This window comes from Magnolia sinica, chromosome 5 (assembly GCF_029962835.1).
Source record: "Magnolia sinica isolate HGM2019 chromosome 5, MsV1, whole genome shotgun sequence".
Classification (NCBI taxonomy): domain Eukaryota; kingdom Viridiplantae; phylum Streptophyta; class Magnoliopsida; order Magnoliales; family Magnoliaceae; genus Magnolia; species Magnolia sinica.
Window position 1 is genome coordinate 106535099 of NC_080577.1, and position 26190 is coordinate 106561288.

The 26190-nt window shown below is 41.3% G+C and overlaps 1 protein-coding gene across 1 annotated transcript; it reads left to right on the plus strand.

The window, feature by feature from the left end:
• The first annotated feature begins 3574 nt into the window (after positions 1-3574).
• LOC131246592 (uncharacterized) lies at positions 3575-24812 on the plus strand. Its single transcript, XM_058246849.1, has 5 exons — positions 3575-5008; positions 15940-16511; positions 16740-16959; positions 22815-24169; positions 24264-24812. Exons 1-4 carry the CDS (start codon positions 3770-3772, stop codon positions 24132-24134), a joined length of 3351 nt encoding a protein of 1116 aa, XP_058102832.1. The 5' UTR covers positions 3575-3769; the 3' UTR covers positions 24135-24169; positions 24264-24812.
• Positions 24813-26190: the final 1378 nt, after the last annotated feature.

A 26190-nucleotide genomic window follows, 5' to 3' on the forward strand; every position in this document is an offset into this window, starting at 1 on the left:
AGCTATTAAAAAAAAGAAGAAGAAAAAAGTCATTCATGAAGCTCAAGTGAGCTACACCACATGAAAGATTATGAATTGAATGACCACCATTAAACCGTCTCGGGGAGTCAAAAGTCTTAAATCTACTCGATATTTGTTTTCTAGTCATCCCATCATTTTTTTTGTGTGCACAACTTAGATCTTAATCTATCTCCTTTTTTTTTTATAGGGCTCAATTGGGACCTTGTAAATTGAGGTAAATAAAATGCATTTCACAATTACACCCAAATCAAGTGTAAATAGAATCCTCATCAGTGTTTGGTAATTTGAAGATGAAATGTACCGAAGTCATATATTTTATTTCGATAAGAGGAAGTGTGATTGTGTGAGTAATTACAATGCATTGAAATTCTTCAATCTATTTATAAGAACATATGATATCTCAAATTAACTTTAATATCCCGAATTAGGATACATACGTGAAATTTGATAATAATTGTAATGAGTCTATTGGAATATATGTTGCCTAAAAATGAGGAAATTCTGAGCTTTCATAAGATGCAAACACAAGGATCACAAGCAACTTGCCATTGTTTTGTAATGTTTGTTTTTTTAATTTCCATGATAAATATGTAGGAAATTGTAATAATTATTTACTGGGGTAATTCCAACATGGCTCCCAATTCTTGCTTTTTGGGTGCTAAAAGTGAGCCGTGTAAAATTCACATGCGGGCCACCAGGATGTATATGGCTTATCCATGCCATCCATCTATTATGCTAGATGATTTCAAGGCACGAGCCAAAACTAACGGCAAATCCAAAGCTCAAGTGGGCCATACCAAAGAAAATAGTGGGAATTGAATGCCTATCATTGAAGACCTATGGGGCCAACTCCTTGAGGGCTTAGGGTGTGTTTGGATTCATGTCTTGGTTGCATTATATTGTATCTGGAACTGTTCACGTATACGTTGGGCGATATTCAGAATACATTCAGCGGAGACGTGCCATTAACCAATGTTTGGATAGGACGTATTACTCTAGCATGTATACAATTTCATGTCAGATCAATGTTTGGAAACGATCGGATAAGGGCCACACGATGTATATACGTGCGTGTAGCGGGGCTCACTCACTGTTCCATTGAATGATTTGAGCCATTTCACTTCAGAGGGTGGACATTACCCTTGCCTAGGTGTCCTTTTGTTTATATGCAAACTATTGCAGAATCTCAACCGTTAAATATGAAATGAATGGCGGAGTAAACACCCTCATGGGCCATGTTGATTTCACTCCAAAAGCACTCCCTTCTGGATGATTTTTTGTCCTAAATCCAATGAACGGAGTGAATTTTTCAAGAAGCTTCAATAAGTGGGCCACCAAACAGAGGTTCCGTCTTTTCGTTGTAGGCCATCATCATGCAGTGAAAGGTGGATCTGAACTATTCATCAAGTAGAGGGAGAAAAACCCATAAAAAACATGTTCACCTTTCGTAGCCATTTACTTCCTCATGATCGCTACAATGATTAAAAGAAGACCGTTCGACTGTTGTTTCAGCTTGATTGTCTCAGTGGGCCACATCATTGGATGATCAAAGCTCGTCATTCATGGTTTAAATCTCGAGAGGAAGATGATGGATGGTGTGGATTTGTCAAAAGACGGCTATACTGGACATTACCAGCAACACAGTGAAAGAAGAAAATGTTTTCTTCCTGTTTACGTCTGACTGAACGTTCGGCCGGTTGGGCGGTACAATCCCATCGACGATGCAAAGTGGTTCTTGGGCGTATTCGCACGCGTTGAATGCGTCGCCTGCTGTTCGTTTCCAAACAAGGGACATGTCCCATCAACCCCACTAATACAATACTATACACTCGAAATCGTGAATCCAAACACGCCCTTGGAGGTTTTGTATCAAGATGATATTTAGGTTTTCCCTTTTGGATATATTTGTGTGACCTTACAAATAAACAATCTTATAAGCCTTAAAAAGAAAAAAAAATCCTTTCAATTGTTCAAGTTGTATGGCTATTATTTCATATGATGTGGGTCACTTGAGCTTTGAATCTTTCTCATTTTTAGGCTCATGCCCTCAAATGTTAGGGCCTATTTAGATTCGCATATAGTATTGTATTGTATTATATTTGGGTACTATTCATGTATACATTGGACGGTTTTTATAATACATCAAAATCAATGAGATACTAATCAATGTTTGGATAGGAGGCATTGGTTGGCATGGTATACAATACGTTATACAGATCAATGTTTGGATAAGATGTATTATGTTTGCATATTGTACAATATTAATTGGGTCGGGTGGCCTGTTTGACATATGGAACTTTTTGATTTCTAGCCCAGATGATTTTTCACGTTAAAATGTACCAAATGAACAGTCCTGATCTCACACCACATAGGTACCAAATATCTTGCAATCGTATAAATTTCAAACTTTCATCCGCTACCGAATACAACGCAATGAATACGAATTATTGATGGCAACAGAACCCATTGACAATACTCTACTGTCGGTTCGAAAATTTTGTTGGAGTTTGTATTCGCACACGTGGGATTCAACTCCTATTCACTCCAATCCAAATACAGTAAAAATCAAATTATAACTTCTAATGCGATATAATACATCCCAAAACGCTCATCCAAACAGGCCCTTTGGGTAAAACAGATAGGTGACATGGATATGTCACATCCATCAGCATAGGGCCATGAATTTAAGATAACCCTTTCGACACCAATTTTCCAAGTTGGATTACTCATCTTCTTTCAAACATTTTAAACAGAAGCAATGAGTAATAATGACTCATTTTTGTATTAACTATGGAAGTGAAAATTCAATCAGCCTATGATAACATTTGAATAACTTGGATCACCTCATTGATATAATTTTAGTAATGCAACTGTTAATTGTATTGTTTAAAAGCATTATCAGCACTGATTAGAAGCACGAATATACTTATACTTACTCATACCACTTTGTAAGAGAGTCAAAAAAGGATATTTGACATGTATTACTCTTAAATTTATCTTCTTTCAAGAATTTTAAATATGTTTCCTCTTATTCAAATGCACCTCTTATTGAATTTACTCTCAATTCCTTTCTATTCACCTCATTCACCTTAACCAAAGTGCTCTCTAAATTTTTGCTGAACTGGTGGGTGGATTGACATTAACCTCGGTGGAGGCTGGAGAGGCTGTTCACAGCACACACATGAGCTATTCGAACCACTTATCAGGTGAGAGGCACAGTCAAGTCCAAGCTTCAAGTGGACCACACTCAATGATAGAACCCACCAATTTCAGTCTTAAGTTAGCACGTGCCAGACACCACCCCTTGCATGAATTTTTTGATGCATGGTAACTTAGTGGGTGCACCCGATTACATTTTCCAACTCTTAGGAAAATCCAAACTGTTGATAAATAAGGCCCACCTACCTTATAGAGTTCTTACTATTCAAAGTGGACCACACTCGATGATGGAACCCATCCATTTCAGGCGTCCTAAGTTAGCACGTGCCGCGCGTTCCCTTCTTCAAATATCTCTTCGCGCGAATCGCCCTAACACTTCTATTCTCTACTCTCGTCTCCTACCCAGCACTCTCTCTTTCTAGTCTTCTCTATCTCCGTCGTCTGCAAATCTCTAAAACCCTCCTGTCCGACCATGACCATTAGCAGCATCTATCCAACTGCAGCTGGGCCCCACCTCTCTTGAGCCAATCTCCACCCTCCATCTCAAAACCCCACCCTCTACTCCACCAATCCCCAACAAAACCCCAAGATGATGTCTGACGAGTCCTTCGCTCGTCATCTCTCCCGTCCCTACATCTCCTCCTCCCTCAGCGCTCCTTCCTTTCCCACCTTCTCGAATGGAAACCCTAACCCTAACCCTAATCCTAGATTCTCTCGTTCTCCATCCTCTTCATACAAAAACGCTAGAGCGTCGTCGTCCTCCGCCTCTCCCTCCACCTTCTCCCACAACCCTCGGATCGCCCTTGCTCTTATCCCAGCTGCTCTCTTCCTCGTTGATCTCGGTGGCCCACCCGTCGCAGCGACCCTTACTCTCACCCTCATGATCTCCTACATCCTCGATTCCCTCCACCTCAAATCCGCCTCTTTCTTCTCCGTCTGGTTCTCTCTCATCGCCTCTCAGATTGCCTTCTTCTTCTCCTCCTCCAATCCCCTCTCTGTTTTTCCTTCTCTCCCTCTCTCCCTCCTCTCTCTCTTCCTCTGCGCTGAAACCAATTTCCTTATTGGAGTCTGGGCTTCCCTTCAGTTCCGCTACATCCAGATCGAGAACCACTCGATCGTCCCCGCCCTAGAACGTCTCCTCTTCGCCTGCATCCCCCTCGCCGTCCCACCACTCTTCACCTGGGCCTCTGTCTCGGCTCTTGGCCTGGGCCCTGCCTCTGCCTACCACCTCGCCGCCTTCTCTGCCATCTCCTATTGGCTCTTCTCTCTCCCCCGCACGTCCTCCTTCAAGTCCAAGCAAGAACTGGTGCGTGGGCGGGATCTCGCAGCTGGGGATGAGTCCTTTATCCTCGGTCCGCTTGAAAGTTGTGTCCACACCCTGAACCTCCTCTTCCTGCCTCTCTCCTTCCACATCGCGTCCCACCACTCGGTGATCTTCTCGTCGGCGTCATCCGTGTGCGACCTCCTTCTCTTGTTCTTCCTCCCATTCTTGTTTGTGCTCTATGCATCGACTCGGGGTGCGCTGTGGTGGGTCACAAGGGATGGGCACCAGGTTCATCAGATACGGGTGGTGAACGGCGCAGTCGCTCTGGTTGTTGTCGTGATTTGCTTGGAGGTCAGAGTGGTTTTCCATTCGTTTGGACGGTACTTGCATGTGCCCCCACCATTGAATTATCTTCTTGTGACGGTTGCGATGCTGGGTGGAGCATCTGGGGTGGGGGCTTATGCTCTCGGGTTGGTCAATGATTGGTTCAGTTCGGTGGCTTTCACTGCTCTGTCAGTTCTGGTCAGTGGGGCTGGGGCAATTGTTGTAGGCTTCCCTATATATGTAAGTATCAAGGTAGCTTCTTTCCTCAATTTGAATTTAATCAAGATATTCTCTGCCCCTACTTTAGCGTTACAATCTACTGACTTTAATGTAAGTGCATGTCATCTATCATTTCCTTCTTGATTGGTTGCTTTGATTAAATGGTCTTTATAATGCTCCAATATTTCATTTTCAACATATTGTACTTCAAGTTCTCTGTTAAATGTGGCTGTATTTCAAACATGGTGAATTATTTGCTTAGTTGAGTGGACGTGCGTTCGCCACTGTTTCAATTGTTTGAACAAAACTTGGAATTCAGTCATTTACCTGATTGAAATCATTGTTTTTGCTTCCCAATTTTGGGAAAGAATTTTTCTGACTATAATGAAAAGTTTGTGGATGAAATTTTAAAATGAAGAAAGGAAAGAATGTTGGAAGTCTAAGTGCAACAAACTGAAATGATTGTCTAGCTGTGGGTTGAAACGAAAAAAGAAATCGAGCATTTGTACATGAATACTTCATAGTGGCAGTACCTAGAACTTCAGAGATCTCCACAGATCACAATATGATATAGACTAAATAGTCATAAATCACTGAATCACAATGAGAAATCACATTCCAAAGACTCATAGGGTTGTCTTATAATAAGCTAACAGTCAACTCCATAATTTCTGAAGTCCTTTCATGCTAATGTATGCACCAGTCCCTAGAAATTTTATACATGAATGCTCAAAATCGTAATATGGAGTTCAACAGGTAGAACTTCTGATATCATAATGTAAAATAGAGTAAATGGTCATAATTTATTTACCAAATCACAATGAAAGATGACATTTCAAAGGCCCAAAGGGTGGTCGTATGGTAAGCTAATAGTGCCTATAACATTCATCCCTCTTCTCCATATTGATCATCATCATCAGTAAATCATTGCACAATTGCACTTCCCTACTAATTGCCATATTCAGTGTCGTATTTTAATGAATAACAAAGTTTTTTTTTTGAAAAGTAACAACAATTTATTAAGAAAAGATGCCAAGATGGTGCAGAAGCTACAACGCAAACAAAACTAAATTACATCCCAAGGGTAAAAAAGTTACAAGCTTTTGTAGCCTTTTAAAAATAGGCCTATTCTGTTATAAAGAGCTTTGCCTTATTAAAGATCTCAATTGCCGAGTTACTCGAGTTCCCAAAACATCTACCATTTCGTTCTCGCCACATAGCCCAAAGGCCTGCTAATAGAGCCAACATCTAGCACAACCCTTCTATCTTTCCCTAACCTGATATTGTGCCATTCCAAAAGGAGATCTCTGATTGATTCCGACATCACCCAAGATATACTAGTTAGGCATAGGAAGCTCCTCTACATTTTCTGAGCAAAAAGGTAGTGTAAGAAGAGGTGGTCGACAGTTTCCATATCCTCCATACACATCACACAAACGTTGGGGAGCACCAGAGACCTCTTTTGGAAGTTGTCCAAGTTCATTAGCCTCTTTCTCCCAACAAAACATGCAAAAGCCGCAACTTTGGAGGGGCCGATAGGACCAAACATAGGACTTATAAGCATGCCTTTTTCCTGCCGCCAAAGGCCGAAGCATGTTGTAGAAGGAATGGACTGAGAAGCATCCCAATTTATCGTTCTTCCACACCATTCTATCTTGCTCCTCCAACTTCAGGATATGGCTCTGAAGGAACCCTAGAAGCTTCACAAAATCCTCTATTTTCTCATTGAGCAAGTTCCAAAGGAAATCTCACCTCAGTTTATCCAACCTGAGATAGATGGATTTAGGGCACTTAAAGAGGTACACAATTTTTTTATGAGGGCATCACTTCACTACACCTTTGCATACGTATTAGAGGAGTAGGCGGGCTGCATCGATTTTCTTGTGGTTAGGCGAGTACCCTTGATCATGTGAAGACCCCATGTGCATGTGTAGGCATCTGGAAGATCCCACGCCGGGAATATGCACATGGGTTGCTTTAGGGAGTAGTTTGGACCATCCATGGTGTGCTGTAAAGGCCGTTATGTAAAGGTAACGGTGACAACCATTACACGTTACGGGGTCTTAAAGGCTGTAACAGCCGTTATGGAAAAAATGACCCGTAATTGCCGTTAACGGCACGTTACATCCCCTATAAAGGCCATAATGGTCTCGTAATGGTCTATTACGAGAAATGTACATGTTTTTCATACTTTTTAATCAACATTACGGGGTAGATACAGGTTTTTCTGGAGAGTTTTTTCAATAAATAAAAAAATAAAAAAGAGAGACCGTAACGGCCGTTACAGGGCCGTAATAGCCGTTATGCCCTGTATCGTAAAGGTAATGGTGGTGGCCGTTATAGCCACCGTTACCGTTACAGAACACCTTGGGACCGTTAGATTCAAGGGACGTGATGATCGGGCCTTTGGATCGCGTGGATCACATGATCGGGCCATTGATCGTGGATCGTCTTCATTAATTTTTAGACTTTATCATCTTTTAGGATTTAGTTTATGATTACTTTATGTTTGGACACCTTATAACTGATTTTAGTTGATTTTTCTTTAGACTATGGTCATTTTCATCAAATTTTATAAGATAGGGTTGAATTTGTAATTTTTGAAAGTTATTAAAGCTATAAAATGGGGGTGGGGGGTGTCCTCTCTTCATTAGGTTTTTTGAGAAAAAAGAAGAAGTGAGAAGCTCATTGCTTCTTCTTCTTCCATCTTCATATGATTTGAAGGTGACTTCTATGTGATTTAGAAGAAGGATTGGTGCAAAGCTAATCTTCATCAACGGAGGTGTAAGATCTCCATCTATCACTCTCATTATCATTCCTTCATCAACCATTGGGGTATTTTTCAAGTTCTTCGATTTTCTCCTTCCCAAACCTTCCCTATTCTTCCAATCCTCTATCATTCCACACTTATTGACGAACCAAACCCTAAAGACCCAAACCCTCACAACCTAGCCCGCACGTGTGACTGTACGACCGCATGTGTGAATCCATAAGGTTGGCCATACGACCACTCTCTTGTCCCATTGGTTTTCCATTATCCTTGCGTCAAAACCCTACTCTCCCTTTTCCTAAATTTATAAATCCCTAATTTTCCTATTTTCCCAAATTACCAAACCATAATTCTACACATTCTTCAATTAAGCCCAAATCCTTACAATCCTTCCATCCAAAACCTTAATTCCCTTTTCCTATTACCTAAACCCTTTAACCCCTCTACCCAATTATCCCATTAACCCTAATTCCAAGTTTTCCCCAAGTTTTCTCTAAACCCTAATTTCACCCTAGATAGTATTAGGCCTTCCCTTTGAAATAGGCTTTACCCTAGGGGTGCACACGGTTCGGTTTGGTCCGGTTTTGGGGTGAAACCGGAACCGAACCGTTCCTAACGGTTTTAGGAACTTCGGAACCCGAACTAGACCGTTGGCACCCTAGAACCGAACCGGAACCGAACCGTTAAAACCGGTTTGGTTCCGGATCGGTTCCACGGTTCTGGGCTTTTTATAATCCAGCCCAATTGCAAGCCCATGTCCATCCATATTGTGGTCCATTTGATGAATGGTTTAGATATTGTATAAGGTGTGCAAAAATACATTTACGAAAATAATTATTCTAAAGAAAATAATTATAAGGTGTGCTAAAATACATCGGTTTGGTTCCATGGTTCGGTTCCACGGTTCGGTTCTACGGATCGGATCCACGGTTTAGTTCTACGGATCGGTTCACGGTTTGGTTCGGTTCTACATACCCCCAAACCGAGAACCGAACCGTTGTCACCGGTTCTTTGATTTTTGGAACCGGAACCGGAACCGGTGCACTTCCGGTCCGGTTTCACGGTTCTACCAGTTAAATGTGCACCCCTACTTTACCCTATGCTACTTGGATGTTCCTATATCCATTAGATCACAATTTTCCTTACTTAATGGCCCTGTAAGATGATGCTTGTTAACCTAGGCTAGAATCATGCACGATCTTCTCTTTGGATTTTGATAGTTGTGATGATGATAGCAAGTTTTGTGTTTTTTTTTTATTAAGTTAATTTTGCTGATTGTTCTCACACAATATTTGAGTTCACACATCGGTCCTACATCAATTTTACTAAACGATGAACTCAAAAATCACAAAAGGGATAACAAATCCTCTCTACAAAGCAAGACCGACCATCGCCGTTTTTAGCTAAGGTTCTGACCCCAACAATCTGTTCAACCTTGACACTAGGTCCCTTATCTTGGCAAAACTGGAAGTGGCTCTCCACAGTTCCACTAATTCACTGTAATCCACTGAGCAATTCTTTGAAGTGCAATTTGCCATCTTTCCAAAGAAAAAAGTGCAATATGCCAAAATAGAAATGGAAAATGAGTTTGAAAAGATGCGGAGCCCTTTGAATCTTCAATGGGATCTTCCACTCCCGTGGGACAAAAGAAGAAAACTTGATTACCCTCATTCCAATATCTAAGGACCCCATGGTCTATTTATTATGAATGGTTTTGGGTTTTTGAAAAACCCTGTATGCTTTGAGGTTCTGCATTTTCATTTTTGGGGGAAAAGAACTATAAAGCCTCCATATTCTCATCAGAGGTGTAATCTAAAATAGGCTCAACTCAAGAGTACCACCTTTGTTCAATAACACCTTGCAATCGGAGAAAGGATCCTTCTCCAACTAATCTGCAAATTCCTAAGAAGAACCAACCTGAATAGAGACCAATGGCCCTTTTATAATCCTCTATTTGCTTCCATGCACGCATTGTGGCATATGAGATCTGGACCGTTCCTAAGTGGTTGCCTAGTAAATCTGCATGGCCCAAAAAATAGGCTGATCCCATCATCAGTTGGTCAACATATATTGGTTGAAGACAATTGGTCCTCATGTAACCGTCCATTATGAGTGAACATGCCATTGTGGCATGTGAGATTTGACTTCTCATCAGGTGAGCCACCTAGAGAATATGCATGCCCCCCAAAAAACAGGCCGGTCCAGTTAGCAGGTGACCATACACGTAGGTTGGATGTGAACAATTGGACCATCTCTAACCCAATGTTACAGTATTGACAATCTTGGCCGACATATCCCACGATATATTTTGTGTGCCACTTGTGCGATACGAAACATGCAAGTAGTGCCGATATATCCCACATGTTCAATCCGATGAGCATTTTTTTATATTTCCGATTATTTTTTTTTTCCCGTTGTAAATCATGTTAACTCAATGTCAAATAGTTACAATAGTATGATTCTTCATGTTTTGCATAAAAAAATCATGGATTTGGTGGTTTGATTTCGAGATTTTGAGGAGATGGGTTGAGTTGCAGAAAATTGGGAAAAATTGAAAATTCACAATTTCTCGCAAATCGGTTGCAATATATGTCCAAACTCAAGATCAAACATTTATGTAACCCGATCTAGTGATTTTTCGATTGCTTTTTAATGCATTGCTTATGTTTCCATACATATCGTCTTACATTTATAAATTATGCAAATAGACTTTAAATATACTTGCATTAGTTCAATCAGACAACGCATAGATTTGGACCCCATACAAAGGAAACCTATTATGTGCAATTGTTTTTTTATTTATTTATTTATTTTTATTTATTTAAATAAAATAAATTATAATGTTTTGATTTCTAATTGTGTATTGATGTCTTTTTAACAATCCTTGAAGTTTCATTGAAAAATTTGACCAATGTTCCAATGTTTCCCAATAACAATGATACATTACACAATATAACCGATATATCTCATGCGATAACCAATATGTATCCGTGTCCCAAGGGTGTGATACATTACGCAATAATGATTTCCCTTAACCATACATTTACTACGGAATGTGCTAATGTGGAATGTGTGAGATTTGGGATCCCCGTGATGGATAGCGATCAAACCTTTCCTCCAATTATGATTATGGATCATCCATTTTCGAGCCATTAATTGGATTATTAAGGCGATCCAATCAATTGTGTTTTGTTTTTTTTTTTGACAATCAAAGGTTGGCCATAACAGCGGACAATTTAGGTCAATTGATCAGTCCTTCTATAGGATAATGAATATGGACCATCCATTTCCTAGCCATTTGATCGGATGGGTAGGATCATCATATCATAATGCTTGGGAGTAATGGACAATGGTGGGCCCCATATGCCCCATGTGATTGGACTTTGTAGTCCAATTCAATGATTGTATAATATAGTTAGTATGAGTTGTCCATTTTTTGAGCCATTGATTGGATGATTAAGATTTATCTAATCAACTTGATTTTTGAGAGGAATGGGCAGTACAATATGGGAACCTTAGGATGATGGCTTGGATCAATGATTGAAGCTTCTCTAGGTGTAGTCAATATGGGCCCAATGGTTTCATTGCCATTGATTTATTGGTTAGGATCTATCAATCAAAGTGACTTTGGGAGAGATGGGCAATGAAAGGTAGTCCAAATGATGTATGATCAAGATAAATGATTGGACCTTCTTTAGTATAATCAATATGATGATAGTGTTGATCAATGATAAAAAAAATTTCAATATGAGAAAAATTGTCTAACCAATTTTTTTGCCATTAATCAATAGTTACATTGTTGCATTTGCAGGAAGAGATCCCATGGTGTGTGTGTGTTGGAGTTAGTGCCCTAAAAAACCACCCTAAAAAACCATTCGTGCCCTTATCCACTAGCCATGTGGATGTGATTGGGCAGATCTCAACCGTTGATCATGGTGACCATGGGTCTTAGATTGGGCATGTGATATGCCTTAGACAGATTTAGTGTTGCTCTTATTCATCGGGTTTATTGAGGAGTGATTCCTCTAGTTGTCCTTGGGAACTTGAGATTGGACATGACGGTCATTGACTTGGGAGAGTTGTGGTCAATGGATCTCAGTACTCTGTTAGACAATGACCGTCACAGGTGCATGGGACACACCTTTGGACATCGGTTCATGATATGCATGGTCATCTTAGGTGAGGAGACTGACTTGGGTCAGGATGGACAATCTCCACCATCGGGAGCTAACTTGTTGTCGGCTTATGCCTTACCCTTACCCGGAAAAGAGTGTTAGTGTGCTATGTACAAAGGATCCAGGTTCGGACCTTTGGTCACTCACATTGGTAGATCGAGATCAAGTCAACAGTCTTTGGGCCCATTAGCTTGGACTGTGATCGTGAGATTAGGACTAAATGATGCATGAAAGATGATTTGATCTTTAGACCTGATGACATATAAGGGTCAAGATCTTGACTGGTCGGCTTTGACTCTTTCTACGACGTCCATGCAGGGGCCAATAAAGTAGACATAGCCGGGTACTTCCATTAAGAGCCTTTAATTATTGTACGAGCCAACAAGGGATCCACTGGTTTGCCTAGGAACATATTTATGGCTTTAATCTGAATAGATTGGGGACTCATCAAGTGGCTTTCCCTCTATGCCTAGCACTCTGAATGTTTTAATCATTTTTTCAAAGGTTTTTGATCGTCGAAGTTTTTGTTTTAACTGTTAAAACTGCTCTGAACGCACTTGATGATAACCCGATGGCCCAGATCTAATGATCCACTTTTGATTTCATGGATATGATCATTAATGGATACACCATGACAGTGGAGGGATTGAGTCATGAGTATATGCATTGATTGGGTGAATTGACAGGCTTCCTTCACAATAGGTTACGCCGAAGTCCATGTGGTGGCAGAGCACCATACTGGATGCACCCCTGAAAACCTAACACCCCTTTATTTATATGATCCTATCCCAAAGGAGAGGAAGAGCTGGCCCTGGACGTCCCCACCCAATTGAATGTGTGAGCGTGAGAAAAAAGAGAGTATGTGAGAGTCGAAATCTACTCCATCCTTTTCTATTATCCTCATGTGTGGTCCATTTGTGTGGATGGTATGTCTTCCTTGTCACCTACTAGAGGATTAGACGTTGGGCCATCTTGATTCTCCGGTACTGGGATAGATCACGGAGAGACTCCTTGGTTTAGGAGATCGACATCACAAGCATCTCCTTTGTGCACATCACGTGCAGGTATGATCTCCACCATTTATATATATATATATATATATATATATATATATATATATATATATTTGATATTATTGCAAACGGGGATTCTTAGGATGGGTCCCATCATCAAATTGTATTATACCATATTTCTCTGCGTGTATACGATAGGGACCCAACAGTATGTAGCTTGCAGATGACAGTTTTGATTGACGGGGACGAGGGTGACAAGCGCAAACACAACATATTTATGGAGGGGTGCTTTGAAATCTAAAGGATTTAAAATTAGTTGGACTAAAATAGAGTACATGGAGTGCAATATTAGTAACAACGGGAGTGAAAATGAGGAATTAGTTAAGATTGCTAATCAAGAAGTTTTTCAAAATGACCACTCTCAATACCTTGGGCCAATAATTCGTGAGAGTGGAGAGATTGCGAAGGATGTTGCCCATAGAATCCAAGCTGGGTGGAAGAAATGGAGAATGCCTTTGAAGTTTTATGTGATCGTCGTGCACCACTCAAATACGAATGAGAAATTTTATAAGACTAGCTATGCATTATGGGACAAAATGTTGGGTAGTTAAGGAACAACATGATCATAGGATGAGTGTGTAAGTTGAAAGGAACAACATCGGATGAGTATGCAAGCTGAAATGGATGAGTGGCAAGACAAGGATAGAATTAGAACTGAATGCATTCGAGTGAACTTAGGAGTAGCACTGATAGGTAATAAGATGAGGGGAATTAGACTTAATTGGTTCAGTCATGTGCAACCGAGACCAAGAACTATGCCGGTTAGGAGTGAGTTGGTACAAACCAAAGCCTCTAAAAGGGCAAGGGGAAGGCTCAAAAGGACATGGATGGAAGTAGAAATAAAAGATTTAATGGCCTATGGTCTAGTCGAAGGTATGACCCTTGATAGGGTGGAATGGTGGAACATGATTCATGTAGCTGATCCCAAGTAATGGGGATAAGGCTTTAGATGATGATGAGCTATAGTTACAATTGTGGAACTAAGGCAATTATTGAGAGTCATTGTCAATTGAAGGTGGTTTGACATGATGGGGGAAGAAATGATTGTTCTTTTAATGAGGAAGAGATTGAGTAGGTCATAAGGTGCTTTTATAGTAAAATCATTACTTGGGCCCTTTTCCTTGTCGGAGTTTGTGGCAGTCCATTGGGTGGATTTAACGGGAGGTAGGATAGACATCATTGAAGACAGGAGCTATATGAATGGGATAGTTGGATTCATCCACCACATTGGATGCTGAAGCTATCTTTCAACATATGTTCTCGTAGCAACCTAGTTATGACAGGACAAGGAGGCATCATTAGGAATGACATTGAGGTTCAAAGTCTACTAGGGTCAGTTGGCAACTGTACTCATATGGCAGAGGTCAGGGTGTTATGTTCTGGCTGTGATTGAGGGTGTTTGTTGAATGCAATTTTCTGGGTTTCCTCATTTGTGGAATTCCTGTGGATATTAGCTAGATGAGTGATGGAAACAGGACAGATCTGCCAAGGGCGACCACTTGTTCACTAACATTTGCTTAGGGAAGGTAATGGGGAAGTTCAGTTGCTAGTGAAAGAGCAAGTTGACTTAGCCTAGGGAGTGTCCAGCCAGGTTGCTTATTTATTTATTTATTTATTTATTTTTTTATAAAGGAAAGTATACTTTCATCTAAAGAGAAGCGCCTGGATGGCGGCATGCCAAGAACAAAGTTAAAACAGGAAACAAAAAATTACACCATCATCATAGAGGAACTATCACGATTTGCTAAGTATTTTACACAGGAAGCCCATTCCAGAACCAGGATCTTAGTTTTTCTTGTCGCCTCAATTGCCAGGGATTTCGAGTTCCGGAAGCATGCATTCCTCTCCTTAGCCAGACGCTATGCCAAGCAAAGAGGAGGTTTCCGATTGATTTTGGCATCAGCCACGAGACATCAAATAGGCCCAGGATTGTAGTTTGGGTGTAAGGGCAGTGAATGAATAGGCGATCTATTGATTTTGTATCCTCTACGCGCATCACACATATTAGGTAGCGTCATTGATCTTTTTTGAAGATTGTCCCCTTTTCATCCACTGTTAGCACTCTTTTTCGCCCCACTAACCAAGCGAATGCCATCACTTTGGGAGGGACCCGATAGGTCCATACAAAGGAGGTGCATGCATGACTTTTTTCCACTCCCACAGGTTGGAGCAAATTGTAGAAGGATCGGACTGGGAACCACCCTGATTTTTCCGCCGTCCAGGCTGTGTAATGTGGTGGTTATTCTTTCTTAATAAAATCTCATCTTAACGGGAAAAAAGAATAATAAAAAGGGAGATCGATCCATCTTTGTGCTTGTGCTTGTGTAGTTAAGATCCCCACCCTTTTCTGTCTCTTTTTTTGTAGTAAAAATTTGTAAAGAGTTCAATTTCATGACTTTTCAATGTTGACATTTACCATTTCTTTCCTTGGTAATAAAATGCTGCAAGCTCATTACCAGAGTCATTTTATATTGGGCTGTTGGCTTTTTTATTTGTCAGAGGGGATATGTGCAGATGACAATAAACAAGAACAAACTGGGTCGGTTGGCTCCAGAGTCATGTGCTTGCAGTTTCTGTTCGTTCTTTCCTCTGCTAATAAAATGTTGCACTTTTATGCTGGCTGCTTCGTTCATTGTCAGGGACATGGTCAGTTGTTTACAGCATGTTTTTTGTGTTTCTGTTTGTCTGATGATCCTCTGTCGTTCATTGTGAAAAAAGTTCATCTGAAGCTGCAAATTCGAGTCGAACATACTCATGGTACTAGGTCTGCAAAGATGATAGCCTATCATGAATTTCCATTCAGTTGTATCATATTCTTGAAGGTGAAGTTGTGTCATGTCTTCTTCAAATGACTGCATTTTGAGTTGCAAGCTAATCTGCAGCACTGTCATGGGATTATAGCAACACTAAAGTTGTTGGCCATCATTTTTGCAGCTCCTTCCACTCCCCTTGATCTCTGGCTTTTATCTAGCTCGGTTCTTTACACGGAAGAGCCTGCCTTCATATTTTGCCTTTGTCATGCTGGCAAGCTTGATGATCGCATGGTTTGTTATGCATAACTTCTGGGATCTCAATATTTGGTTGGCTGGTATGGCTCTTAAATCCTCCTGTAAGCTGATAGTTGCAAGTGCGATCCTGGCAATGGCTGTTCCAGGCTTTGTCCTTCTTCCACCGAAACTTCGTTTCATCACTGAACTGGGTCTTATCAGCCATTCTCTGGTGCTTTGCTACATAGAAAATCTGTTTTTTAACTATACTGGCATGCATTATTTTGGGTTTGAAGATGAAGTGATATATCCGAGCTACATGGTCATCTTGACTACTTTTCTGGGTTTGGCTTTGGTGAGGAGATTGGTTGTGGATCAGCGCATTGGACCAAAAGCAGTTTGGATTTCGACCTGTTTATATTCCTCAAAGCTAGCTATGCTTTTTATTACATCAAAGTCTGTTCTATGGGCATCGGCTGTTCTACTACTGGCTGTTTCTCCTTCATTGCTTCTTTACAAGTATGAACTTCACTTCTTTCTCGCCTTCCATTTGGTTTCTCCTTGCATTGTTCATTCAATTAATGGTAAGAATGAGGCAAGTGACATGATGTTGCCGTTGAATTCCTCGGAGGCATTTTAGCTCCAACTAACAAAGTTCTCGTTCCCTGTCTGAACTCTGCTTGGAACTAAACTCATAGTTCATTCAGTATTTGGCTCAGTTTGTTGAATTTTGTTGATATCATATAGGGACAAGTCAAAAGCAAGTTCTAGAATGAAGCCTTGGCAGGGTATTGTACATGCTGGTGTGATTGCTTTCTCTGCCTGGTTCTGCCGCGAAACTATTTTTGAAGCTCTCCAGTGGTGGAATGGAAGACCCCCGTCTGATGGCTTGCTTTTGGGATTTTATATTCTTTCAACAGGAGTGGCTTGTATACCAATTGTTGCACTCCACTTTTCCCATGTCCAGGTAGCAAAACTTCTTAAGCCTATAGCTGTGCTGTTGTATGAACATGATACTGAGAACTAATTTCCATCTGACAAAAGTTAATGTGCAGCAAGTTATAGTACTCATTTTCCACTCTTTGGGAGTATAATAGCCTGACTTTTTAAAAAGCTTTAGCTCTAACCGCCTGACTTTTTTAAAAGCTTTAGCTCTAACCTTGGCTATGGTGTCTCTAGGAACTTATGTCTTGGTCTCCAGTATCCATTTCCTTTGCGGATAGTTGTATCGTTTTCTTCCTTTGTTTTGTTGTTGCTGGCTTCAGTTTTCAGGCTGGCATGAACTGTACACTGCCAGATTATTTACTAATGTGTGCATTTGCCTCATGTATTTCTGCTTGCCTTTAGTAGTCTGAATGTTGCTATCTGAATAGCAAAAGATGGTTTTCTTGTATACAGCTGTTAATAACGATAATTTATTTCAACAAGAATGTTTTCTGGCTGATCGAACCAAAACTCATTATCGACTTCTAGTGATCCTTCACCTTGCAATTTGCATGATTTTGGAGTGCCTTAGGAAATCCTGATTTCAAGTTTGTGGTGTTTCCTATTGCTTATGTTGGAAGCAACACTTGTTTTCTTGTTGACGATGTGGCAAGGTGAGGTGTAGTTGTCACATCTGAGTTGTTAGGCTTTTAGACAAATTTGCTACATTTAGTTGAATGCAAGCTCCCATGACTAGGGGTGGCTGAGGGTATGATTGTGATGGGGTTGATCCAACTCCCTTTGAAACTATTAGACTAGTCACAAGTCAAAAATCTTAAAGCTATATGTAAGTACATACTATATCATAGGGAAAAGTACCAAAATCCTTTTATTAAAGAATGTTAGGAGTCTCCTCTGCTGTTTCAGAGCCTGGTGGCGACAGTAGGGAGACAAGGTCCCGAGATTTGTCCCCTCGCACATTTGGAGACGCTTTCGATGCAGAGAAGTCGATGCGGTGTTGCTTCCACATGGCCTGGATGGGTCCATAGATTCATGCCTTGCTCTCAATTGCACCCCCCCTTGTGCGAGTTCGTCAGTTGTGTCACTCATGTGTCCATTTCACGTGAGAGGACGTTTTCTTATTTGATGAAGTTGGCTATCTCTACCTCTCCGTTCTGTTCGCGATGGAGGGCGGGAGAAGCGAAAGTGACAGAAGGTGTGGCCAGCACCTTTCAGTGGATCTTGGTTTGTCTTCTCCAATCTCGTGCAGTGGAAGATCTCTTTTGGCAGTCTCGGAGGATGTGCACTCTGTGCATGTTGAAACTCTGGCTCAAGATTCATTGGGTGTCGACATTAAAGATCGGGCTTTAGTGGTTCAAGTGCAAGCTTCGGAGAACAAAATGGGAAAGGCATGCCCAACCTTGCCTATGGGGAGTATTTGAGTGTAGCAACGAGACTCTTTCAGAGGTGTTGGTCGTCACTCCAATACAAGCGATTGGAGGTTGTGACAAAGAGGTGAACAGCGGCTTTGCCCCTTTGGTGAGCACCAATGGGCCTTTAGCTAGAAAGGATGGAGGGTCGCTTTGATGGTCAAGGTACACAAGGGATTAAGGACGCAATTGAGCATGTGGGCAAGATGGTGGGAATCTCCTTTGACGACTGTGAGGAAAACTACATCGTGCTTTTCCAATCTGTGGAGGAACGTGAGGCTAGAAGACCCAAGCGACAAGTCAAAAGAAGGTCCAGTCTGAGGTCTCCAAAGGGGTGGAGAGGGTTACTCTGAGTCATCCATCAACTACCTTGTGGGAACCAACTCCAAGAGCGCAAAGAGGGCAAGAGGGAATAGGTGGTTAGCCAATGAAGCTTCTTATCTTGAATGTCAAAGGTCTGGGATGCGGGCAAGAAAGGTCTAGATCAAGGATCTATATTGTAAAGCCAAGGCCTGGTTAATCGTATTGCAGGAAACTAAACTTCCATCAGTTGACCAAAAGGTGATGGATTGGATTTGGGGGGTTAATAGACTGGGTGGTGCTGGACACTGTTGGTTTTGCAGGGAGCATTTTGGTTGCTTGGGAGACAATGATGTGGGTGACGAAGGAGTGGTGGATGATCAATCATTCTATGTTTTTGTCATCCTAAGGGAGGTGGTGTCAGGTTTTTGATGGATGTTCACGACTGTTTATGGGCTGAACCAGGTATTGCTGAGACTCCTTTGGTGGGTAGAGTTCAACTCAATTCAGGATAGGTGGATGATGCCATGGTGCTTAGGAGGAGACTTCAACATCATCAAATTCACCCACGAAAGGGTGGATCACTCGCATCATGAAGGTCACTCGCATCATGAAGGTCCTCTCAGATTGGGTAGTCGAGAATGACCTGGTGGACCTGCCTCAGGGTGAGTTAAATTCACATGGACGAACTATCAAGAGAGGGCCATCATGTCTCGCTTTGATAGATTCTTGGACTCCTGCAACCAATATCTGACCATTGCCTCCAAAAGTTGAAGAAAAAAATAGAGGCCCAAAATCATTTATATTTGAACTCATGTAGCTAGAGGTGGAAGGCTTTTCCTAGCTAGTAAAGGATTGGTGGGAGTCTTGTGGAAGGCTATGCTAGGTTTATTTTATGTAAAAAAAATCAAACTCCTAAAAGGAAAAATAAATGTTTGGAAGAAGATGGTGCTTGGGAGTAGGGAATCTGAAGTTGAATGCATTCTAAGGGACATCTAAGCTCTTGATGTAATGAAGAAGGGGCGTATTGTCAAAGGCGGAAAAAGCTACGAGGGTTGAGTTATCTCTTGAATACATGAACTGGCTTAAGGAGGAGGAAATTCAATGGGGGCATCATTTAAGGGGTTGTTTGGCTTAAGAAGGAGATAGAACACACGCTTCTCTTACAACATCACTGGTGGTCCAACAAGAAATAACAAGATCAACATTGTCACCGTCGATGACAGGAGGGTTGACAAAAATCTCAATTTTGTGATTCCATCATCCAATTCTATAAGAACTTGTTATCGGGCAAGGGGTGGTCTCAACCCCGGTTGGATAATTTGGCTTTTTCCCCAAATCTCTGTTGCAAAAGCAGAATCTTGTGTGAAGTAGATCTCTGATGACGAAATTAAAGTTGCAGTGGATTCTTTGGGAAGGGAGAAGGCTTTGGGTTTTGACGGCTTCCCCATGGCTTTCTTTCATGTTTTCTAAGAAGTAGTGAAAGGTGATTTGGTTAATTTCATATTAAACTTTTTTGAAATTTGAAAGAGGGTGCTTGTCGTTGGAGTGGGGGCTTCCTTTGTTGCCATCATTTCAAAGTGAAGGTGTGGACAACTAAAAAAGATTTTAGGCCTATTGGTGTCATTAGGGGCTTGTATAAGATTTTAACAAAATCATGGCCTCCAGGTTTCAAGTGTTCTTTAGAGAATGTCATCTCCAAAGCCCAAGGTGCTTTTATAATGACATGCAGATCTTGGATTGAACGCTCATCACTCATGAGTCGAACATCATGAAGGCCTTTGATCATGTCGATTGGGAATTTTTTAATTACATGCTCGGGCAATTGGGTTGTGGGTAGAAGTGGAGAAGATGGATTTAGGAGTGCATTCAATTGGCCAGATTCTCCGTTTTGGTAAATGGGTCCTAAAAGGGCTTCTTCTATGCATCGAGAGGTCTCCAGCAAGGTGACCCGCGCTCTCTGTTTCTTTTAGTGGTGATTGCAGAAGCCCTTGGAAAAATGTTGGACAAAGGAGTTTCGGTTGGTCTTACTAGAGGGTTTAGGGTGGTGAATATGGGAACACAAATTCTTACTAGAGGGTTTAGGGTGGTGAATATGGGAACACAAATATGACACCTCCAGTTCGCTGACAATACTGTTTTTTTTAATGACGCTTACAAAGTCTGTACATGACTTTAGAAAAATTGTGAGGTGCTTCGAAGTGGTCTCCTGTCTAAAGGTAAACATCCTTAAGAGTGAACATCTAGGAGTTGGTTTGTTGAAGGTTGAAATTGCTAGAATGGTAGAGATTTTTTAGTGTGACTCGGGTTCTTTTATCTCAACATATATTGGTCACCCACTTTGCATTGGCAAACCATCAAAGCACCTTTGGTACAAGGTTATCGAAAGAGTAGAGAGGAAGCTGCATAGGCGGAAGAGTCTTGCCTCTCCCTGGCTGGGTGATTAACGTTATTAAAGGCAACATTATCGGACCGTCTCTCTAAAGATGTTAGAAGTCAGTTTTGAACATATTTGATAGGCTAAGACAACTTTTTTGTGGCGTGGAGCTGAAGAATAGCATAAATGTTGTCTTCTGAATTGGAAGAGGTGTGCAAACCTCTGGTGGGAGGTGGAGCAAGAATAAGGGATTTGAACACCATGAATATTGCCTTGCTTGGAAAATGGATTTGGAGGATTGGTTAGGAAGAAGGGAGTTTGTGGAGAGAGGTAATTGCTAGCAAATACAACGTCCTTGATGGGGAGGGTATCGAGTTTGTGGAAAGTGGTTGCTGGGGTGGCTCTGAAGTTCAAAGAAGGGATTTCCTTCTCTCTTGGCAATTGTTTGCGGATTCAATTTTGGGAAGATGTATGGATCGGAGAGAGAAGTTATTTGGGCCCCTCTCTGTAGAAGGAATCTAGTCAATAAAGAAATTCAAGAATTGATAGATCTTCTCGAGGTGCTGGCCAAGGTATCTCAGGTAGCTTCAAGCATGGATTTGCTCAAATGGTTAAAAGATAAATCTGGTAAATTTTCAATGAAATCTTTGTATTGGGTTATAAGTGAAAATGTGGCAAATGAAGGGATATCTTCGATGACCTTCATATGGTGATATGGTGCCCCGTTGAAGGTGGCGGTATTTGGGTGGCTTGTTGGGAAGAATAAGGTGCTAACAATCGACAACCTTTGTAAGGGGAATATGATTCTTCCAAACGTGTTTGCTATGCTTCAAGGATGCAGAATCAGTGAATCACTAGTTCCTTCACTGATCTTTCGCAAGAGGTGTGTGGGGCCCATTTCTTTAAGCTTTTTTGAGTGCTTTGGGTGCTTCCTAGTTCAATAGATAATTTTCTCTTATTGTCGCATGGAGAGGGTTAATAGGGAAAAGGATATGGAGGTTGAGTATGCTAGCGGGCTTGTGGGCGTTATGGTTAGAAAGGAATGATTGGATGCTTCAAAAATAAGAAGGGGAAAGCTATAGATGTTTTTAGGAGGGCTAAAATCTTTGTAATAGATTGGGTGTCGGGATTGAATATCTTGTTCCAATTCCCGGTGGGGTGGCAGTTCTGTTTCTTCCCTGTATAGTCTGTACATTTGTCCATAGTGGTTGCTGCTTTTTAATGAAATTATTTCCTTTCATTAAAAAAAAAAAAAAAACAAAAACAAAAACAAATGGAGTTAGTTAAGATTGCCAATAAGAAGAAACTCTGTTTTTAAAATAACAGGCGAACTCTTTTGGTGAAGTTACATGACTTTCAAAAGAAAGAAAGGAAGAAAGAAGAAGGAACTCCATTACCTCAATTCTGGTTCTTTTTTTTTTCCCCTTGTTATCATGATATCTAGTTCTTATTGAGCTAAAAGTTGCAACTCTTCATTAGCCCCTGTTCATGTAAAGGCCGTGCTTGTTGGTGCTTTCAATTGTTCATCTGAAAATGCAGTCTTTAATTTGATAAGCCTGAACTGTTCATTGCCTGTTAGCTTTGCAATGTTATTAACATTCAGTTGTCACTATTTTATTTAGGTCTCCTTTATCAATACACTCAAATTTTGGCAGAACCCCTTATTGCCTATATGCTGGTGTAGATGACTGCAAGTGAAGTTCTTATGTTGTTCAACTCTGATACTATGTTCCCTTTTGCTATACGTGCATATTTGTCGCATTTTAAGAACGTTTCCTTTTCCGTATGCAGTCGGCAAAGAGATTCCTAGTGCTAGTGGTTGCTGCAGGTCTGCTATTTATTTTTATGCAACCACCGATTCCATTGTCATGGGCATTCCAATCGGACATGATGAAAGCAGCTCATCTCTCTGCTACAGATGACATTTCAATCTATGGCTTTGTGGCTTCAAAGCCTACATGGCCATCATGGCTACTGATCATGACAATCTTATTTACATTAGCAGCAGTCACCTCCATCATTCCCATCAAGTACATAGTTGAGTTGAGGGCATTTTACGCAGTTGGAGTGGGGATTGCGTTGGGCATTTACATCTGTGCAGAATATTTCCTTCAGGCCACAATCCTACACGCTCTTCTTGTCGGGACAATGGTCAGTGCGTCTGTCTTTGTTGTCTTCACGCATCTCCCTTCTGCTTCAAGTACAAGGCACTTGCCATGGGTGTTTGCTCTACTGGTAGCGCTCTTCCCTGTCACCTACCTATTGGAAGGACAGTTGAGAGTAAAAAGTGTCGGAGCAGATGAAGAAGGGGACAAGCTCACAACATTATTGGCAGTTGAAGGGGATAGGATGTCGCTTTTGGGGCTATATGCTACGTTGTTCATGCTAATTGCATTGGAGATCAAATTCGAGCTGGCATCACTGATGCATGAGAAAGCGTTGGACAGAAGCTCCATGCACCAATCTGGCCGGAATACTGTTTTCGGACCGAAGATGAGGCTAATGCAGCAGAGGAAGGCATCAACCGCCCCTTCCTTCACGGTCAAGAAGTTGGCGGCAGAGGGAGCCTGGATGCCCGCAGTCGGGAATGTCTCTACCATCTTGTGCTTCGTCATCTGCCTGATCTTGAACATCCATTTCACTGGTGGATCGAACCGTGCAATATTCTTCCTGGCCCCAATCTTGCTGTTGCTCAATCAGGATACAGACTTCGTCTCTGGGTTTGGGGACAGGCAGCGGTATTTCCCAGTGATGGTAGCTATTTCGGGATATTTGGTCTTGACCGCCCTCTACAGGATATGGGAGGAGGTCTGGCATGGTGACTCTGGGTGGGGTCTTGAGATTGGCGGGCCGGGCTGGTTTTTTGCGGTTAAGAATGCAGCCCTCCTCATGCTCACATTGCCCAATCACATCCTCTTTAACCGCTTTATGTGGGACTACACAAAGCAGACGGATTCAATGCTGTTGCTGACCATGCCTCTTAATTTACCGTCAATAGTAATCACAGATATAATCACTGTGAAGGTGTTGGGGTTACTAGGGGTTATTTATTCTCTAGCCCAGTACTTAATATCAAGGCAGATAAGAATTCAAGGCATGAAATATATTTAAAACAGTAGGCAACCCCTCAAGGGGAGACTTCAAAGGTGTGGTGCTTCTTCTTTAGAGAATGTTCTTTCTTTGATTTTTGGTTATGACTGCCTTGATAGGATGGGATATTAACGTACTTTGTACATGCAGGTTGATCACTGCCATCCAAATCACACCAACTGGACAATCACGTGGGACAAACAGGGCTGTTTGATCTCTGAGTTTTAATCTGTTGAGTTTGGGACTGTTGTCCATTTTCTTTTTTCTACTTTCCATTTGCAGCCCACCATTGAATGGTTAGGATTGTCCTAACGGTGCAAATTTTGGGTGATAGCCTGTCCATGATAGGGTCCTCTGCTGATCGGCAGGTTGTATGTTGAGGTTAATGGTCTTTTAGCATTTGCTGTGTACGGTAGGATGTGGAGGCTCATGGTCTTTAGAGATGAAAGATGCGATGTTACACAATTCTATAAGGATTCTGCATGCTCCCAAGGTTTACTTCCAATTTCGATGGACCCAGAAAGGTGACGCAAATGATCAGATACATGGTACAGTTGGTCTGTTAATCCAGGGTGAAATGATGGGTACCGTTGTAGATGGGCTGCTGCCTGAATACTCATGGATTGGATGATCTTAACTGTGATTGACGGACAGTATCCTAATGAATGTGGACTCTGCATGGTGTTTTTCATCTTTTTACATGACCTAGTTTGTCCCCACCATTTTTCATCTCTGATATGTAGCAAAGGTCTTTTTAGAGTTTTTTTAAATTTTTTCTTTAAATTTTGGGACCTAATCCAAACCGTTCCACCAGAAAATGCAGGAAATGATGGCATAATTTCCAGCGAGGTTGCCTGCTGCTCATTTTGAAAGAAGGCCTATGTTGGGTTACTGTCCTTGAGAGGGGATGTGTCAATAAGCATCTCCCAAGTGGAAGTGGATTGTGTCCTAACCCCAGTACAATAAGCCGTCCAGCCATGATGTATCTGTTTATCCATTTTGTCCATCCATTTTCTCAGATCATTTTAATGTATGAGCCCAATAATGAGGCAGATCCAAAGCTCAATTGGACCACACCAGAGATGACTCTTTCATTTAATGCAATCCAAGCTCACTATTTGGTGTGGTCCACTCGAGCGTTGGATCTGCTTCATTTTTTTGGCTCATGCCTTGAAAATGATCTGAGAACATTGATGGATGGCTTGGATAAACAGATACATCACAGTGGACCCCACAGGAGCTCTGGTCGGACAACTTATTGTCTGACTGTCTGACCAGGGTTTGGACGCAATGTGCTTGACTCCCGAGCAATGCCTTTGGTGGAGCCTTGCTTAGCAAACATCCATATTGTAATCTGTGGCCCCAAGAGTATTTGGTTACTAGCTCTCAGACGGATTTCAAGATGATAGTTTGCTAGCAAGGCCTCCACCAAAGGCATTGCTTGGGAGATGCTTATTGCCACATCCCCATCCCCAATTTTTCATTAAAAAAATAATAATAATAAAAAAATTAACTTCCCTCGTCAAAAACTTTGAATTATGGTGGAATTTTAGTTTTTTCCTGATTCAAGAAATAGCAGGCTAAATCTAAGAGATGCACGTGAAACATCAGAGATGCCTTCTGATTTAGAGGTTATTTGGGAATGTGTATTTGATATACATTGGCAATTACCAGAAAATCCCTGTCAACTGGAATCACCAGTTCTGTTTAGCAGCTTATAATTAGAATAATGTGAATGAAAAGATTAACTAACTAATTGAATTGGTGATAATTATAATCTACAAAAAATGAAATCACCTAATTTAGCTGTTATATTAAAAAATGGCTTTTGGTGTATTTGAAGTGAATTGAATTCTGATTCACATCAAATACTCTCCTAAACACACCAAATACCAAATCAAATACACACTCCCAAACACACCAATTTCCAGTGATTGCACGCACCCAAACAACCCCTTGGGTTTTTCTATGCAGTTGCATGTCCAGATTGGAGGAATTCTTGGTGTGGGATTGAAAATCTCAATCATATAGTAATTATTTCACAAGGTACTATGGATACATGGATTCCTAAGAGCCT